We start from the raw sequence: 19,470 nt of genomic DNA on the forward strand, positions 1-19,470 counted from the left end.
CCCGGGGCCCTCCTGCATTCATCTGTATTTCCATTCTCAGGGCGGTGACAGAGTTGAGTGCTGCGCAGGCGACTGCAGTATTTTGCATTGTGCTGTGCATTTGGTTCTGCTGGGGCGGTATTTTGTGCTGCAGAACAGTATTGCAGACCCCGCCTACCTCTGTTGCTCCACCTTCTGTCTATTTGGACCCGCCTACAACATGAGGCCACTTTTAGATTTTTTTCCAAGTCCACTTTAAGCTCCCAGTCCGTCCCAGTCTACATCCGTTTAAGGCACAGCGACAACATTAAAGACGTCCATGCGAAGCCGGAGACGACCCGGCGGGAGGATAATCATGGCTCTTAGTTAACGGTGTTTGTCTATTAGCTGCAAGAAACCGTCCAGGGAGCAGCAAGTCAAGTAGATAGACGTCCTGTGAGCACAATATGGCGGGAGACCCTCCCTCATTCGTTATAGAAAAGAAACAAAAAAGGGGAAACGTACGCTGATCCGCACAATGGCGCCCCTAGGTATGGCGGCCAATACCAACATCAGAACGCATAGAACAGATAGACCGCATACGGACACGGTCACATGTCTTGTAGTGCTAGTCAATGGCGCCACAATGCGACATGCCGCGACACCACTGTCGTAAAGAAAACCAGACTTGGTGGATTTTGTGTCGCAGGTTGAACGTCTCGCGACTCGCAATTCACCTGCGACATCCCAAATCCCAGCTCTAATACATTCGCGCCACTTGTTGTTGTGCACCACATGACGCCGTGTAACCGCCGCCTAACAGCGGTTAGTCTGACTGGTCGGTACGAAGATATGCCGGGATTGCGTAAAAAAAAGGCCCTCGCCGGCTGCATGTCCGGAACGCGAAGAACGATGACCTCACTCAGGTTATAAACATCCACTCACGGCGATTTCAGTGCTTCTGACTAATATTCAGAGTTTTGAGCACGTGTTCCCCTCACCCTCCGGGTACGGACCCCTCTGCTGTGGGGAACATACAGTAATCTGCATTAACTCTTCAGCCGACAGGTTATCTGTGAGACCTGACGTCAGTGGAGGCGCTCCTGAAATCCTGCGCATGCGCCGCTGAGTCTTGCTGCGCGGGCTGTCGGCTCAACAAGTATCTCTGCTGCCTCCCAGCACAGGCGCAGGGCACAGATGAAGCTGGATCACATACACCCGGCTTCACAGCGCATGCGCAGAGTGCAGAAATCAATGGTGCGGGGTTTCAGTGGGTGTGAATATTTCCATGAATTGCCCCCCTCACATGATGACTTGCACATTAGTTCCCCCCCCTGCTTTTATATGGAGGCAGGTCTGTGAGGCTGGAATGGCGGGCGCTGGCCGTTCAGTCTGAAGGTCTCCTTTAATTTATTATTGCAGAAAAAATGCAAACAGACCTTTAACTTTAATGCTCGGGCCACAGGGTGAGGCGGCCGGGGTGACGGGTGCAGGTCGATATATTGACTGGGCGCGGTTATATAACTGCGCCATTACCCTGGTGGAAAGTGCAATTGATTTGTAGTTTATCCCCATTAGTGCAGTTATCGGTTACGTCTCGCTGTGAGCACTGAGCACGGCCCGGTCCACGTAGTGTTCAGTCCACGCCGGAAACTGATGCAGATTAAAATACTTGAGAAAAACTATTTCCTGGTGTAATAAATGAGGGCTGATTAATGTGATTGGGGGTCTTCCAGTTCTGTTATACTGATGTCCTATCCTCATCTGATTATCAGGTCTCCTCTCTCTGAACCCCCAATGGTCCGCTGTTCTGCAGCATCTCTGACACCGGAACTACAACTCCACCCATTGTATGTAGTAGATGGAGCGGGATACTGCGGCGCAGCTCGGGAACAGCTGAACGGCAGGGGTCCTGAGATTCACAGCAGCAGCTGAGGTGTGTATTATGAGGTTCTGCAGCAGCTGAGATGTGTATTATGAGATTCTGCAGCAGCTGAGGTGTGTATTATGATGTTATGCAGCAGCTGAGGTGTGTATTATGAGGTTCTGCAGCAGCTGAGGTGTATTATGAGGTTCTGCAGCGGCTGAGGTGTGTATTAGGAGGTTCTGCAGCAGCTGAGGTGTGTATTATGATCTGCAGCAGCTGTGGTGTGTATTATATGGTTCTGCAGCAGCTGAGGTGTGTATTAGGAGGTTCTGCAGCAGCTGAGGTGTGTATTAGGAGGTTCTGCAGCAGCTGAGGTGTGTATTAGGAGGTTCTTCAGCACCTGAGGTGTGTATTAGGAGGTTCTGCAGCAGCTGAGGTGTGTATTAGGAGGGTCTGCAGCAGCTGAGGTGTGTATTAGGAGGTTCTGCAGCAGCTGAGGTGTGTATTAGGAGGTTCTGCAGCAGCTGAGGTGTGTATTATGATGTTCTGCAGCAGCTGAGGTGTGTATTATGAGGTTCTGACGCAGCTGAGGTGTGTATTAGGAGGTTCTGCAGCAGCTGAGGTGTGTATTATGAGGTTCTGCAGCAGCTGAGGTGTGTATTAGGAGGTTCTGCAGCAGCTGAGGTGTGTATTAGGAGGTTCTGCAGCAGCTGAGGTGTGTATTATGAGGTTCTGCAGCAGCTGAGGTGTGAATTATGATGTTCTGCAGCAGCTGAGGTGTGTATTAGGAGGTTCTGCAGCAGCTGAGGTGTGTATTATGAGGTTCTGCAGCAGCTGAGGTGTGTATTATGAGGTTCTGCAGCAGCTGAGGTGTGTATTATGATGTTCTGCAGCAGCTGTGGTGCGTATTATCAGGTTCTGCAGCGGCTGAGGTGTGTATTAGGAGGTTCTGCAGCAGCTGAGGTGTGTATTATGATCTGCAGCAGCTGTGGTGTGTATTATATGGTTCTGCAGCAGCTGAGGTGTGTGCTATGAGGTTCTGCAGCAGCTGAGGTGTGTATTAGGAGGTTCTGCAGCAGCTGAGGTGTGTATTAGAAGGTTCTGCAGTGGCTGAGGTGTGTATTAGGAGGTTCTGCAGCAGCTGAGGTGTGTATTATGATGTTCTGCAGCAGCTGGGGTGTGTATTAGGAGGTTTTGCAGCAGCCGAGGTGTGTATTAGGAGGTTCTGCAGCAGCTGAGGTGTGTATTAGGAGGTTCTGCAGCAGCTGAGGTGTGTATTATGAGGTTCTGCAGGAGCTGAGGTGTGTATTATGAGGTTCTGCAGCAGCTGAGGTGTGTATTATGATGTTATGCAGCAGCTGAGGTGTGTATTATGAGGTTCTGCAGGAGCTGAGGTGTGTATTAGGAGGTTCTGCAGCAGCTGAGGTGTGTATTATGATCTGCAGCAGCTGTGGTGTGTATTAGGAGGTTCTGCAGCAGCTGAGGTGTGTATTAGGAGGTTCTGCAGCAGCTGAGGTGTGTATTATGATGTTCTGCAGCAGCTGAGGTGTGTATTATGAGGTTCTGACGCAGCTGAGGTGTGTATTAGGAGGTTCTGCAGCAGCTGAGGTGTGTATTATGAGGTTCTGCAGCAGCTGAGGTGTGTATTAGAAGGTTCTGCAGTGGCTGAGGTGTGTGCTATGAGGTTCTGCAGCAGCTGAGGTGTGTATTAGGAGGTTCTGCAGCAGCTGAGGTGTGTATTAGAAGGTTCTGCAGTGGCTGAGGTGTGTATTAGGAGGTTCTGCAGCAGCTGAGGTGTGTATTATGATGTTCTGCAGCAGCTGGGGTGTGTATTAGGAGGTTCTGCAGCAGCTGAGGTGTGTATTAGGAGGATCTGCAGCAGCTGAGGTGTGCATTAGGAGGTTCTGCAGCAGCTGAGGTGTGTATTAGGAGGTTTTGCAGCAGCCGAGGTGTGTATTATGAGGTTCTGCAGCAGCTGAGGTGTGTATTATGATGTTCTGCAGCAGCTGAGGTGTGTATTAGGAGGTTCTGCAGCAGCTGAGGTGTGTATTAGGAGGTTCTGCAGCATCTGAGGTGTGTATTAGGAGGTTCTGCAGCAGCTGAGGTGTGCATTATGAGGTTCTGCAGCAGCTGAGGTGTGTATTAGGAGGTTCTGCAGCAGCTGAGGTGTGTATTATGAGGTTCTGCAGCATCTGAGGTATGTATTAGGAGGTTCTGCAGCAGCTAAGGTGTGTATTATGAGGTTCTGCAGCAGCTGGGGTGCGTATTAAGAGGTTATGTGTATTATAGAACACACTGCAGCTGCTGAAGAACCTCTTCTTACAGAGACGGCACTATACATTATATTACTACAGTCCATATACCTGACAGGAGTCCACTTTCCCGTCCAGGTAGCCGGCACATAGCATTTGGGCAGTGATCATCCCCGGGTAATATGAGGACTGGTTACAGAGATGGCTGCTGATCAGATGGACCTTGGCTTCTCGGAGAACCGGAGACAATTGACCTGGGAATAGACCAAAAAATAAGAGGAAACCCATAAATGTCCTGACAGATCACTGTATACCGCCATATACCCAGATCGTGTTCATAGATATTAGAACCTAATATTTGGGGGTTCCACCAGCCGGTCACCCCCACAGTGTGTCACCTCACCTCCCTCACTCACGTGTCCCCATCCGCTGATCCAGCAGTTGCCCATGCTCTGGAACTTCTGACGTGTTCTGGGTAGACACACGGGCCGCAGGGTTTCTGCATGAAAGAGAAACCGAAGAGAAGCGACTGCGGGACGGATATAGCGGTGTGATGTGAAAAACACGCATCAAAAATCCCAGAAAGTCCTTATTTCCTTTGATCTGGAACCAAAACTGAGAGAAATATCTAAAGAATTCTTCTATACTTTTTCCCACTCTCCTCAGAAGACCTGAGATCCAACCTCTCCCTTTCTGTAAGGCAACTACATCCAGCAGGAGCTCTGCCCCACTGCCTGCAACCAGAGGACAGACATGCTAAGCCGGGCCCATCTTATCACATTCCTGATCCCATCAGCCAAAAATGGGACGCAACGGGGTTAAGGGCAGAAGGATACACCTTCAGAAACCGAGATCAGCCCCGTGAAGGTATAGTCCGGCATGCACCCCACTGAACCCCAACCTTGAAGAGGAATTCTAGATACAAGCCATTGTTCTGTTCATCCAGGACCCAGTAGTCCGGTCCTCATCCTGATCCTATGTTCAGGTACATGGCAGATCAGGGGGACAGGTAGAGCTATTCTGCACTATAAAGCATGGTGGAGTTTCATCTCACCAGTAAAGCCCATGGGCTGGCTAGTTTTGAGCAGAGCGACATCGTAGTCATTGGTTTCAGGGTTGTACAGGCCATTGTAGTAGATGCTCCGGACAGAGTGAGAGGTGGACGGGTTGAGGGAGGTAGAGCCGGCGTGAACCTTCCACCTTGCCACCATAAGGAAGTTGGACCTGTGAAATCAGACAGAGAAAGGTACTCCACGCCGATCACCCACACGTACAATACTCCATGCAGCTGTGTCGGCTACTCACAGGACGAAGCAGTGGGCCGCACTCATCACCCACTGGGAAGAAATGATGGACCCTCCACAGACATGCCGTCCATCCCAGCGCAAGCTGACCTGCCATGGCCAACGTCCCCAGGCCGATGGAGATCCTCCAACTATACGCTGGCCATCAGCAGAAGAACGGCCACAGTCTACACCAAGGAGAGAGGAACATAGGCAGTGAGACCACAGGACCTACACACCATGACTCACCATGTCTCCCCAGATAACAGCTCAGCTTTGTATCGTCTGCTCTTAGGACATGTTTTGGGGGCACTTGAGCACCATGGGCCAACATGGTCAAAGGTAATTTTTCTAGTGTAGTTTAAAAGATTAAACCTGCGCTCCGGTTGATTGCTTACTGGTATATATGACACAGTGAGCTTATATACAGCTGGAAGCCATGACACCATCCCTTTAAGGGTTCTATTATACAGGTGGATTAGTGGGCACAAGTAGCTCTCACCGCTTCGCTTACCACATGTCAGGCTGATCCAAACCAATATCTATTAGTGGCTGTATATATCTGTATGTAGTACTCTACTGAGCTCCCTCTAGTGGTGGCTGCATATATCTGTATGCAATAATCTCCTGAGCTCCTCTAGTGGTGTCTGTATATATCTGTATGTAGTAATCTCCTGAGCTCCCTCTAGTGGTGGCTGTATATATCTGTATGTAGTAATCTCCTGAGCTCCCTCTAGTGGTGGCTGCATATATCTGTATGTAGTAATCTCCTGAGCTCCCTCTAGTGGTGGCTGTATATATCTGTATGTAGTAATCTCCTGAGCTCCCTCTAGTGGTGGGTGTATATATCTGTATGTAGTAATCTCCTGAGCTCCCTCTAGTGGTGGTTGTATATATCTGTATGTAGTAATCTCCTGACCTCCCTCTAGTGGTGACTGTATATATCTGTATGTAGTAATCTCCTGAGCTCCCTCTAGTGGTGACTGTATATATCTGTATGTAGTAATCTCCTGAGCTCCCTCTAGTGGTGGCTGTGTATATCTGTATGTAGTAATCTCCTGAGCTCCCTCTAGTGATGGCTGCATATATCTGTATGTAGTAATCTCCTGAGCTCCCCTAGTGGTGGCTGTATATATCTGTATGTAGTAATCTCCTGAGCTCCCTCTAGTGGTGGCTGTATATATCTGTATGTAGTAACCTCCTGAGCTCCCTCTGGTGTAGCTGTATATATCTGTATGTAGTAATCTCCTGAGCTCCCTCTAGTGGTGGCTGTATATATCTGTATGTAGTACTCTACTGGGTTCCCTCTAGTGGTGGCTGTATATATCTGTATGTAGTAATCTCCTGAGCTCCCCTAGTGGTGGCTGTATATATCTGTATGTAGTAATCTCCTGAGCTCCCTCTAGTGGTGGCTGTATATATCTGTATGTAGTAATCTCCTGAGCTCCCTCTAGTGGTGGCTGTATATATCTGTATGTAGTAAGCTCCTGAGCTCCCTCTAGTGGTGGCTGTATATATCTGTATGTAGTAATCTCCTGAGCTCCCTCTAGTGGTGGCTGTATATATCTGTATGCAGTAATCTCCTGAGCTCCCTCTAGTGGTGGCTGTATATATCTGTATATAGTAATCTCCTGAGCTCCCTCTAGTGGTGGCTGTATATATCTGTATGTAGTAATCTCCTGAGCTCCCTCTAGTGGTGGATGTATATATCTGTATGTAGTAATCTCCTGAGCTCCCTCTACTGGTGGCTGTATATCTCTGTATGCAGTAATCTCCTGAGTTCCCTCTAGTGGTGGCTGTATATATCTGTATGTAGTAATCTCCTGAGCTCCCTCTAGTGGTGGCTGTATATATCTGTATGTAGTAATCTCCTGAGCTCCGTCTAGTGGTGGCTGTATATATCTGTATGCAGTAATCTCCTGAGCTCCCTCTAGTGGTGGCTGTATATATCTGTATGCAGTAATCTCCTGAGTTCCCTCTAGTGGTGGCTGTATATATCTGTATGTAGTAATCTCTTGAGCTCCCTCTAGTGGTGGCTGTATATATCTGTATGTAGTAATCTCCTGAGCGCCCTCTAGTGGTGGCTGTATATATCTGTATGTAGTAAGCTCCTGAGCTCCCTCTAGTGGTGGCTGTATATATCTGTATGTAGTAATCTCCTGAGCTCCCTCTAGTGGTGGCTGTATATATCTGTATGCAGTAATCTCCTGAGCTCACTCTAGTGGTGGCTGTATATATCTGTATGCAGTAATCTCCTGAGTTCCCTCTAGTGGTGGCTGTATATATCTGTATGTAGTAATCTCCTGAGCTCCCCCTAGTGGTGGCTGTATATATCTGTATGCAGTAATCTCCTGAGCTCTCTCTAGTGGTGGCTGTATATATCTGTATGTAGTAATCTCCTGAGCTCCCTCTAGTGGTGGCTGTATATATCTGTATGTAGTAATCTCCTGAGCTCCCTCTAGTGGTGGCTGTATATATCTGTATGCAGTAATCTCCTGATCTCCCCTAGTGGTAGCTGTATATATCTGTATGCAGTAATCTCCTGAGCTCCCTCTAGTGGTGGCTGTATATATCTGTATACAGTAATCTCCTGAGCTCCCTCTAGTGGTTGCTGTATATATCTGTATGTATTAATCTCCTGAGCTCTCTCTAGTGTTGGCTGTATATATCTGTATGCAGTAATCTCCTGAGTTCCCTCTAGTGGTGGCTGTATATATCTGTATGTAGTAACCTCCTGAGCTCCCTCTAGTGGTGGCTGTATATATCTGTATGTAGTAAGCTCCTGAGCTCCCTCTAGTGGTGGCTGTATATATCTGTATGTAGTAATCTCCTGAGCTCCCTCTAGTGGTGGCTGTATATATCTGTATGCAGTAATCTCCTGAGCTCCCTCTAGTGGTGGCTGTATATATCTGTATATAGTAATCTCCTGAGCTCCCTCTAGTGGTGGCTGTATATATCTGTATGTAGTAATCTCCTGAGCTCCCTCTAGTGGTGGATGTATATATCTGTATGTAGTAATCTCCTGAGCTCCCTCTACTGGTGGCTGTATATCTCTGTATGCAGTAATCTCCTGAGTTCCCTCTAGTGGTGGCTGTATATATCTGTATGTAGTAATCTCCTGAGCTCCCTCTAGTGGTGGCTGTATATATCTGTATGTAGTAATCTCCTGAGCTCCGTCTAGTGGTGGCTGTATATATCTGTATGCAGTAATCTCCTGAGCTCCCTCTAGTGGTGGCTGTATATATCTGTATGCAGTAATCTCCTGAGTTCCCTCTAGTGGTGGCTGTATATATCTGTATGTAGTAATCTCTTGAGCTCCCTCTAGTGGTGGCTGTATATATCTGTATGTTGTAATCTCCTGAGCGCCCTCTAGTGGTGGCTGTATATATCTGTATGTAGTAATCTCCTGAGCTCCCTCTACTGGTGGCTGTATATCTCTGTATGCAGTAATCTCCTGAGTTCCCTCTAGTGGTGGCTGTATATATCTGTATGTAGTAATCTCCTGAGCTCCCTCTAGTGGTGGCTGAATATATCTGTATGTAGTAATCTCCTGAGCTCCGTCTAGTGGTGGCTGTATATATCTGTATGCAGTAATCTCCTGAGCTCCCTCTAGTGGTGGCTGTATATATCTGTATGCAGTAATCTCCTGAGTTCCCTCTAGTGGTGGCTGTATATATCTGTATGTAGTAATCTCTTGAGCTCCCTCTAGTGGTGGCTGTATATATCTGTATGTAGTAATCTCCTGAGCGCCCTCTAGTGGTGGCTGTATATATCTGTATGTAGTCAGCTCCTGAGCTCCCTCTAGTGGTGGCTGTATATATCTGTATGCAGTAATCTCCTGAGCTCCCTCTAGTGGTGGCTGTATATATCTGTATGCAGTAATCTCCTGAGTTCCCTCTAGTGGTGGCTGTATATATCTGTATGTAGTAATCTCTTGAGCTCCCTCTAGTGGTGGCTGTATATATCTGTATGCAGTAATCTCCTGAGCGCCCTCTAGTGGTGGCTGTATATATCTGTATGTAGTAATCTCCTGAGCTCCCTCTAGTGGTGGCTGTATATATCTGTGTGTAGTAATCCCCTGAGCTCCCTCTAGTGGTGGCTATATATATCTGTATGCAGTAATCTCCAGAGTTCCCTCTAGTGGTGGCTGTATATATCTGTATGCAGTAATCTCCTGTGCTCCCCTAGGGGTGGCTGTGTATATCTGTATGCAGTAATCTCCTGAGCTCCCTCTAGTGGTGGCTGTATATATCTGTATGCAGTAATCTCCAGAGTTCCCTCTAGTGGTGGCTGTATATATCAGCAGGCTATTTAATCTATGTCGATGCAGGATTTTTGTTTCTGTGGCTCCTTGTTATGCAGCGGATGTGGACCAACTGTGTCACTAGAACAGACGTAGCTTGGAGGCATTATCTAAGTGGCCCTCTAGTATTCATCCTTTAACCCCTATACAGGGATATGGACTTCACTGCGGGGGAAACACCAGGCTACTACCTCTTGGAGTAGTCTCTGGAGCACCAGTGTGGAGTCAGGAGAGGCAGTGAAGTTTAAAAATCCAGGAAGAGTTGGTACATGGGCAAATGAACATAAAGCAGCACACCTTAGCAGGAGCTAGCAAACTGGAAGCTATTGCTCAGTCACCCTCCTGCAGAGGAAGGTGCCTTACGTGTCTCTGTGTGACCAGCCTTTGATTGGGGAAGATTAGGGTGTGCGCACACTGGCTCTTTAAGACCTGGAGGCGCCACGTGCCCTACAGGCAGCAGGCCTACAGCCTACAAGAGAGGAAGGAAGCACCTCTGGCAGCCGGGCCGACAGGCAGGAGAAGACTGGTGGGTGCGGGACAGATAACATTCTTACTGCTATAAAAATTAAGAAAAGGTGGAAATTCACTGGAAAGGTTAACTCCTTGCTCGTCTGGGGTTATTGGATGGACATACCTATGGCAGAGACCAAAGTGAGTAGAGGTTATTAAGTGGGCACTCTATCTTTGTCTGGCAGACATCGGGAGATCACTTTTTTGGGAAAAATAATAGCAGAGAAAACAATTATGTGCAAGGGAGGAGAGGAGCCAATGTCCATTATGTGCACCATAGAAGACAATGGAATTTGTAGACGATTCTAGTGACGTTTATGTGGTCTGTCCGGTTAACAGGCCCCCGCTATACAGTATGAGGAGAGAGTATGAGACCTCTGTGGTCAAGGTGGTGCTCAGTGGTATACCAAAAAATCAAAAGAGCTTTTCAAAAATAAAAATAAGCATTTAACAAAACAGCAACTTGAGTGCGGTGGTTTTCTCTTCTACCCGCTATACAGTGAGTGGCCTGGCACGCAATTATTCTAGCGATTGCAGCTCTGAGGCTGATCCTGCACTGGTCTTCTCTGTATCGCCATCTAGTGGTCAGAAATCAAACTGCAAGAAGTCAATTTTTTCCAAGTTCAAATTGTAAGACCTGCAAATCCATTTCAGTGCAGCGTACACAACAGTGCTCGGAGTGCTGCCATAGCGCCATGTGACTGCATCAGCCTCAGAGCTCCACAGCGCCATCTGCAGTATTCATACCCTAATGGCAGCCACCAATCAGTGACAATCACAGCGACCTGCAAATGTGCTGGGTCAATGTGTCTCTCAATCATATGGGGTAGGTGGGCATGCTGATGTACCCCTTTGGGAGGGGGTGGCAGATGTTGCCTCGGTCCCTCCTGACTACTCTCTACCCCGATCCTGAATGGGGTCTCACCCGTGCACTGCAGCGATACGCCCTCTTCATCTGGACAGTTCTCTCTGTAAGAGAATACAAATGACAGCAATAATGAGTCATGCACTGAGCGCCCCCTGGTGTCAGGATCCTGGATGCATTACTTACACAGGATTCAGGAATCCATCCAAGTTACTGGGAGATCCGGTGGTTTTATTCATCACCGCAAAGGATTCTCGGCAGGCAGGCTCTGTGCCTCCGAGGGGCAGCGGGGAAGATAATACTGTGTGGCTGGCAGGGGGGAGAGGAAGAGTGTTACACAACCCCACTGATTTGTGGGGTTAATGAAGGCTGTGCCCATAAAGGTTGAAGAACAAGAAAGATGGAGGTCATCAAGTCATGAAGGGTTCGGAGGAGCCTATGGGGGTCCCCGGCTGCCAGATACATGCCAGGCACGTGTATGCTCCTCCGCTCCCGTTTGTTAAGAGTCTCTCTGTTCTCCACCTCTCAGGGATAGAGATAGCAGCAGGGAGGGGGAAGAGGTTGTACATGGCAGATCAGAAAGTGGAGAGGGGGAAAAGCATTCGAGGAGGGCAGCTCACACAGCCTCTAGATAGGGAGGAAAGCTCACACAAGGCAGTTTAAGAGGTGTTGTCACTTCAGCAAATGGCACTTAAAGTTAATACCCGGCACTTACTAATGTATTGTGATTCTCCATGTTGCCTCCTTTGCTGGCTGGATTTATTTTTCCATCACATTATACACTGCTCATTTCAATGGTTACGACCACCCTACAATCCAGCTGGGGTGGCCGTGCTTCCACACTACAGAGAAAAGTGCCAGACTATGCACGCTCCCAACGTCCCAGCCACCAGAGAGGCCGACACTTTTCCCTATAATGTGAAAGTACGACCACCGCTGCTGGGCTACAGGGTGGTCGTAGCTATGGGCAGTGTCGTAACAAATGAGCAGTGTATAATGTGATGGAAAAATGAATCAAGCCGGCAAAGGAGGCAATATAGAGAATCACCATACATTAGTAAGTGCCTCTTATTAACTGCATCTACAGGATAAAGGCCATTTTCTGAGAGGACCCCTGTGTACAAGTGTAGAGGGAGCAGAGCACCACAGCAGCCTCTGCAGGAGGAGAGAGGGGGTCTCATGCTCTAGTACAAGGAAGAGAAGCTCCCTCATGGCATGTACAAGGTGAAATCGATGCAGGATCGACCCTGTGCTCACACATGAGGGCTAGTGAAGACAGCAGCAGGAACGTAGCAGAAGAGGAGGCACAGGGCGCCCCGCTATTACCTATTGAACCCCAGTTCTCTGCAGACTGTCCAGCCATGTGAGGTCTCCCAGCCCTGGTGACACACAGTGTAATACCGCCCGCTGTTCACGCTGTAGACTTGAAGCAGCGAGCCGCCAGTCAGCAGCAGCACAGGATTCCGGTATTCTGGTAATGCAATGTTCATGCCTAGGATTAGATGCTCTGGAGGCAATAATTCTGCTTGGCCCAGCTCTGCGGCCCACAGCACTTTGGTGACGAATATCAAGCATCACACTTCACTGACAGCAAAGGCAACAACGATCATTAAAGTGGAGCTTCTTGTATATATGATTCTTTTCAGTGACATGACATAATATACTGTAGTCACACCCAAAGCTGCATTCAAAATTCTGCAAAATTCCTGTTGCTCGTATCACTGCATATCCCTGCTGGTTCAGTGTCTACATAAAGTATGCTCAGCAGCAGGAGGTAATGCTGCACCTCCCACCACTGTCAAGCATAGCAGCTGCAGCCAGCATGAATGCAGCTTTAGATGTGAATGGAGAAGAGAGCACATGGTAACACACCACACTGTACACTGAACATGCAGAAAAGTCCTCAAACCCGTTCTCACCGCTGGCCAGGGTCCGATTGCTTGGCTGTCTGCTAGGCGGGCAGAGGTTGGCACCATCTGCATGGGAACAGTTTAACGAGGGAGCGCATGCCTCCAAATAGTCCGGACAGGCGCGCTGCACCGCAGGACGGTAGAAATACTGCACTGCGGGAAACGTCAGAGAGTGAGGGGTACATCACTGCAAACACAAGGACCTGCTCAGGCTCCCCATGTCCAGCTGAGGTGCATTGTGGGAAATAGGCGGTAATGAACGGGTAACGGATCGGTCAGTGGACAGGACCTGTGTAAAAACCTGTCAGCAAAAGGAGAATGGATTTCAAGCAGCAGCCAGCAGAACTAGAAGTGCAGCTTTGAATGTGAATGGAGGAAAGAACTGTCATCTACCCCTTAGTAGAGTGGGGGGAGCGTGACAGCGCAGGATCCGGAGATGGAGCTCGACGCTCGGACTCAGATCTGTAGCATTTATAGTTCTGCCACCCAACTAAGAGACCCCTTATGTAAGTAACTGACCACCAGGTGGAGCCATACTATGTAAGTAACTGAAGACCAGGTGGAGCCATACTATGTAAGTAACTGACCACCAGGAGGAGCTATACTATGTAAGTAACTGAACACCAGGTGGAGCCATACTATGTAAGTAACTGACCACCAGGTGGAGCCATACTATTTAAGTAACTGAACACCAGGAGGAGCCATACTATGTAAGTAACTGAACACCAGGAGGAGCTATACTATGTAAGTAACTGAACACCAGGTGGAGCCATACTATGTAAGTAACTGAACACCAGGAGGAGCTATACTATGTAAGTAACTGACCACCAGGTGGAGCCATACTATGTAAGTAACTGAACATCAGGTGGAGCCATACTGTGTAAGTAACTGAACACCAGGTGGAGCCATACTGTGTAAGTAACTGAACACCAGGTGGAGCAATACTATGTAAGTAACTGAACACCAGGGGGCGCCATACTATGTAAGTAACTGACCACCAGGAGGAGCCATACTAAGTAAGTAACTGAACACCAGGGGGCGCCATACTATGTAAGTAACTGAACACCAGGTGGAGCCATACTATGTAAGTAACTGAACACCAGGTGGAGCCATACTATGTAAGTAACTGAACACCAGGAGGAGCTATACTATGTAAGTAACTGACCACCAGGTGGAGCCATACTATGTAAGTAACTGAACAGCAGGTGGAGCCATACTATGTAAGTAACTGAACAGCAGGTGGAGCCATACTATGTAACTAACTGAACAGCAGGTGGAGCGATACTATGTAAGTAACTGAACACCAGGTGGAGCTATACTATGTAAGTAACTGAATACCAGGTGGAGCTATACTATGTAAGTAACTGAACACCAGGTGGAGCCATACTGTGTAAGTAACTGAACACCAGGTGGAGCCATACTATGTAAGTAACTGACCACCAGGTGGAGCCATACTATGTAAGTAACAGAACACCAGGTGGAGCCATATTATGTAAGTAACTGATCACCAGGTGGAGCCATACTATGTAAGTAACTGAACACCAGGTGGAGCCATACTATGTAAGTAACTGATCACCAGGTGGAGCCATACTATGTAAGTAACTGAACATCAGGTGGAGCCATACTGGGTAAGTAACTGAACACCAGGTGGAGCCATACTATGTAAGTAACTGAACATCAGGTGGAGCCATACTATGTAAGTAACTGAACACCAAGTGGAGCCATACTATGTAAGAAACTGAACACCAGGTGGCGTCATACTATGTAAGTAACTGATCACCAGGTGGAGCCATACTATGTAAGTAACTGAACACCAGGTGGAGCCATACTATGTAAGTAACTGAACATCAGGTGGAGCCATACTGGGTAAGTAATTGAACACCAGGTGGAGCCATACTATGTAAGTAACTGAACACCAGGTGGAGCCATACTATGTAAGTAACTGAACACCAGGTGGAGCCATACTATGTAAGTAACTGAACATCAGGTGGAGCCATATTATGTAAGTAACTGAACACCAAGTGGAGCCATACTATGTAAGAAACTGAACACCAGGTGGCGTCATACTATGTAAGTAACTGATCACCAGGTGGAGCCATACTATGTAAGTAACTGAACACCAGGTGGAGCCATACTATGTAAGTAACTGAACATCAGGTGGAGCCATACTATGTAAGTAAATGAACACCAGGTGGAGCCATACTATGTAAGTAACTGAACATCAGGTGGAGCCATACTATGTAAGTAACTGAACACCAGGTGGAGCCATACTATGTAAGTAACTGACCACCAGGTGGAGCCATACTATGTAAGTAACTGAACATCAGGTGGAGCCATACTGGGTAAGTAACTGAACACCAGGTGGAGCCATACTATGTAAGTAACTGAACATCAGGTGGAGCCATACTAAGTAAGTAACTGAACACCAGGTGGAGCCATACTATGTAAGTAACTGACCACCAGGAGGAGCCATACTAAGTAAGTAACTGAACACCAGGGGGCGCCATACTATGTAAGTAACTGAACACCAGGTGGAGCCATACTATGTAAGTAACTGAACACCAGGTGGAGCCATACTATGTAAGTAACTAAACACCAGGTTGAGCCACACTATGTAAGTAACTGAACACCAGGTGGAGCCATACTATGTAAGTAACTGAACACCAGGAGGAGCTATACTATGTAAGTAACTGACCACCAGGTGGAGCCATACTATGTAAGTAACTGAACAGCAGGTGGAGCGATACTATGTAAGTAACTGAACACCAGGTGGAGCCATACTATGTAAGTAACTGAACACCAGGTGGAGCCATACTATGTAGGCAACTGAACACCAGGTGGCGCCATACTTTGTAAGTATCTGAACACCAGGTGGAGCCATACTATGTAGGCAACTGAACACCAGGTGGCGCCATACTTTGTAAGTAACTGAATACCAGGTGGAGCTATACTATGTAAGTATCTTCACACCAGGTGGAGCCATACTGTGTAAGTAACTGAACACCAGGTGGAGCCATACTATGTAAGTAACTGACCACCAGGTGGAGCCATACTATGTAAGTAACCGAACACCAGGTGGAGCCATATTATGTAAGTAACTGAACACCAAGTGGAGCCATACTATGTAAGAAACTGAACACCAGGTGGCGTCATACTATGTAAGTAACTGAACACCAGGTAGAGCCATACTATGTAATTAACTGAACACAAGGTGGAGCCATACTGTGTAAGTAACTGATCACCAGGTGGTGCCATACTATGTAAGTAACTGAACACCAGGGGGCGCCATACTATGTAAGTAACTGAACACCAGGGGGTGCCATACTATGTAATTAACTGAACACAAGGTGGAGCCATACTGTGTAAGTAACTGATCACCAGGTGGAGCCATACTATGTAAGTAACTGAACACAAGGTGGAGCCATACTGTGTAAGTAACTGAACACCAGGGGGTGCCATACTATGTAAGTAACTGAACACCAGGTGGAGCCATACTATGTAAGTAACTAAACACCAGGGGGCGCCATACTATGTAAGTAACTGAACACCAGGTAGAGCCATACTATGTAAGTAACTGAACACCAGGTGGAGCCATACTATGTAAGTAACTGATCACCAGGTGGAGCCATACTATGTAAGTAACTGAGCACCAGGTGAAACCATACTATGTAAGTAACTGAACACTAGGTGGAGCCATACTATGTAAGTTACTGAACACCAGGTGGAGCCATACTATGTAAGTACCTGAACATCAGGGGACGCCATACTATGTAAGTAACTGAACACCAGGTGGAGCCATACTATGTAAGTAACTGAACACCAGGGGGCGCCATACTATGCATGTAAATGTAAAAACTGTTCACTTAATACATGTAAATGACAAACACTATTCATTTTTATGTTGTTTGCAATAAGTAGAATAATTTAGTGGTGGGATAATCACTTTAGTGGGGGATTGACTGTACTTTTCGTACTTACAGATTAGAAGCACAGACAGAGATGCTGCTACAATGGACAGGACGATGGAGATGTGGATGAGGATTCTGGACATACGATGTAGGGAGCACAGGGGCGATTTCTCCTCTGAACGGCACAAGGTCTCAGATCCAGAAATATCTATTCCAGAAGACAATAATGTGTTACCTGCTGTCACCAGGAGGGCTTGATAGCTAATGGATATAGACTGGGCTCATGGCTTCTAGGGGAACATGCTCTACGCTCTCGTGTATCATCCATGGGCACACATGCACCTGGGTCAGGACCATTACAGGAAGATCATACTGCATACTCGGAACTCCTAACCCCCGTCCCTTAACCACTACTTCTGCAGATTTCCTCTACCTTAATGGGCAGATCTAGCACTTGGCACAGGCTAAGGTCCTGTCAGGAATGGGCACTGCCAGCCAAATTAAAGATGGAGGTTTCTTATCATGTGCTGAACACTGGTTTAGTTGTCAATGAGCCACCTAAGCCCCAAATCTCCGACCAACCCCTGGTTAGCCCCGCGGTCCCCTCACTCTGCAGCTCAGTGACTGTTGAGATGATGACGGCAGCCTCATCCACTGGCTGTACAGCATAGGCCTCCACTGGGGCTTCTTCTCCGGTACCTAAGGGGGACACATCCTGAAAACACGAAGAAGGAGAAGACAATGGAGTGAAGATGTGAACGGAATAAAATTCATTGCAAAGTTTTTCAAAAACTTCAGTTTCCAACAAATCCAAAGTTTTTTGGGTCCATTCCACATAAATCCATAAAAATGATATCTGCCATTTTACACATCAGAATACACAGCTAAGAAGATAACGAAGGAAGATCACATGACCCTGTCCAGGTGGCCTTGTCCATAATGCCTTGCAGTCAGCCTCATCCAATCGTAAGGGACAATAGCTGTGATGATAGTGGACACGTCATAGGCCAGGCATGCTCAACCTGCGGCCCTCCAGCTCTTGTTCAAAACTACAACTCCTAGCATGCCTGAACAGCCTACAGCTATCAGCAGGGCATTGTGGGAGTTGTAGTTTTACAACAGCTGGAGGGCCGCAGGTTCAGCATGCCTGTCATAGGCAATATACAAAATCCCAAGCAGGATCTGCTGGTACAGTCACTGCATACATTCATTACATCCTGCATTATACTCCAGAGCTGCATTCACTATTCTGCTGGTGCAGTCACTGTGTACATACATTACTTATCCTGTACTGATCCTGAGTTACATACTGAATTATACTCCAGAGCTGCACTCACTATTCTGCTGGTGCAGTCACTGTGTACATACATTACTTATCCTGTACAGATCCTGAGTTACATCCTGTATTATACTCCAGAGCTGCACTCACTATTCTGCTGGTGCAGTCACTGTGCACATACATTACTTATCCTGTACTGATCCTGAGTTACATCCTGTATTATACCCCAGAGCTGCACTCACTATTCTGCTGGTGCAGTCACTGTGTACATACATTACTTATCCTGTACTGATCCTGAGTTACATCCTGTATTATACTCCAGAGCTGCATTTACTATTCTGCTGGTGCAGTCACTGTGTACATACATTACATATCCTGTACTGATCCTGGGTTACATCCTGTATTATACTCCAGAGCTGCACTCACTATTCTGCTGGTGCAGTCACTGTGTACATACATTACTTATCCTGTACTGATCCTGAGTTACATCCTGTATTATACTCCAGAGCTGCATTTACTATTCTGCTGGTGCAGTCACTGTGTACATACATTACATATCCTGTACTGATCCTGGGTTACATCCTGTATTATACTCCAGAGCTGCACTCACTATTCTGCTGGTGCAGTCACTGTGTACATACATTACATATCCTGTACTGATCCTGAGTCACATCCTGTATTATACTCCAGAGCTGCACTCACTATTCTGCTGGTGCAGTCACTGTGTACATACATTACTTATCCTGTACTGATCCTGAGTTACATCCTTTATTATACTCCAGAGCTGTACTCACTATTCTGCTGGTGCAGTCACTGTGTACATACATTACATATCCTGTACTGATCCTGAGTCACATCCTGTATTATTGTCACGGCTGAGGATGGGGGAAACCCTCAGCCGTGAGATGCCAAGTGTTGAAGTGGCTACTGGCCATGAGGCCACAGGATAGGGAGCAGGTCACCTCCTCACGCATCCCTACCCTGACCCTAACTCCTAACCTGCATGGGCCGACCTTTAGGGTAGGAGGGCCCATGCGCAGGAACCTCGGAGCCCTATCTTACCCTCCGCAGATCCCTGCGCTAGGAGCTGGGTAAGGCAACCTACTCCTCCTTGACACGGAGGAGCAGGAGCCTCAATGGCCAAGCTGTTGGGAAAAGGGGGACAGGAACAGCTATACGGAAATGGCAGGCGAACGAAAGTTCACCAACCTGCCACAGCCCTGCTGACTGGATCCCTAAACAGACAGGGATCCAGAACCGTATGCTGCACAGAAACATATAAAGGTCCCAACAGAAAACATCCACCAACACACACATAAAGACATAGGCATACAT

At 47.5% G+C, this 19,470-nt stretch overlaps 1 protein-coding gene across 1 annotated transcript in view; it reads right to left on the minus strand.

Annotated features, from left to right (window-relative positions):
• LOC122942364 (transmembrane protease serine 3-like) overlaps positions 1-19,470 on the minus strand; it is a 46,903-nt gene that overhangs the window by 12,935 nt on the left and 14,498 nt on the right. Inside the window, exons 3-12 of the mRNA XM_044299937.1 lie at positions 17,466-17,571; positions 16,927-17,064; positions 12,958-13,101; positions 12,365-12,509; positions 11,225-11,347; positions 11,099-11,142; positions 5,383-5,548; positions 5,132-5,301; positions 4,481-4,576; positions 4,189-4,331 (exon numbers count right to left, since the gene is read on the minus strand). Coding sequence (XP_044155872.1) covers positions 4,189-4,331; positions 4,481-4,576; positions 5,132-5,301; positions 5,383-5,548; positions 11,099-11,142; positions 11,225-11,347; positions 12,365-12,509; positions 12,958-13,101; positions 16,927-17,064; positions 17,466-17,571 — 1,275 coding nt within the window. The remainder of the gene's footprint in view (positions 1-4,188; positions 4,332-4,480; positions 4,577-5,131; positions 5,302-5,382; positions 5,549-11,098; positions 11,143-11,224; positions 11,348-12,364; positions 12,510-12,957; positions 13,102-16,926; positions 17,065-17,465; positions 17,572-19,470) is intronic.

This window comes from Bufo gargarizans, chromosome 6 (assembly GCF_014858855.1).
Source record: "Bufo gargarizans isolate SCDJY-AF-19 chromosome 6, ASM1485885v1, whole genome shotgun sequence".
NCBI lineage: Eukaryota > Metazoa > Chordata > Amphibia > Anura > Bufonidae > Bufo > Bufo gargarizans.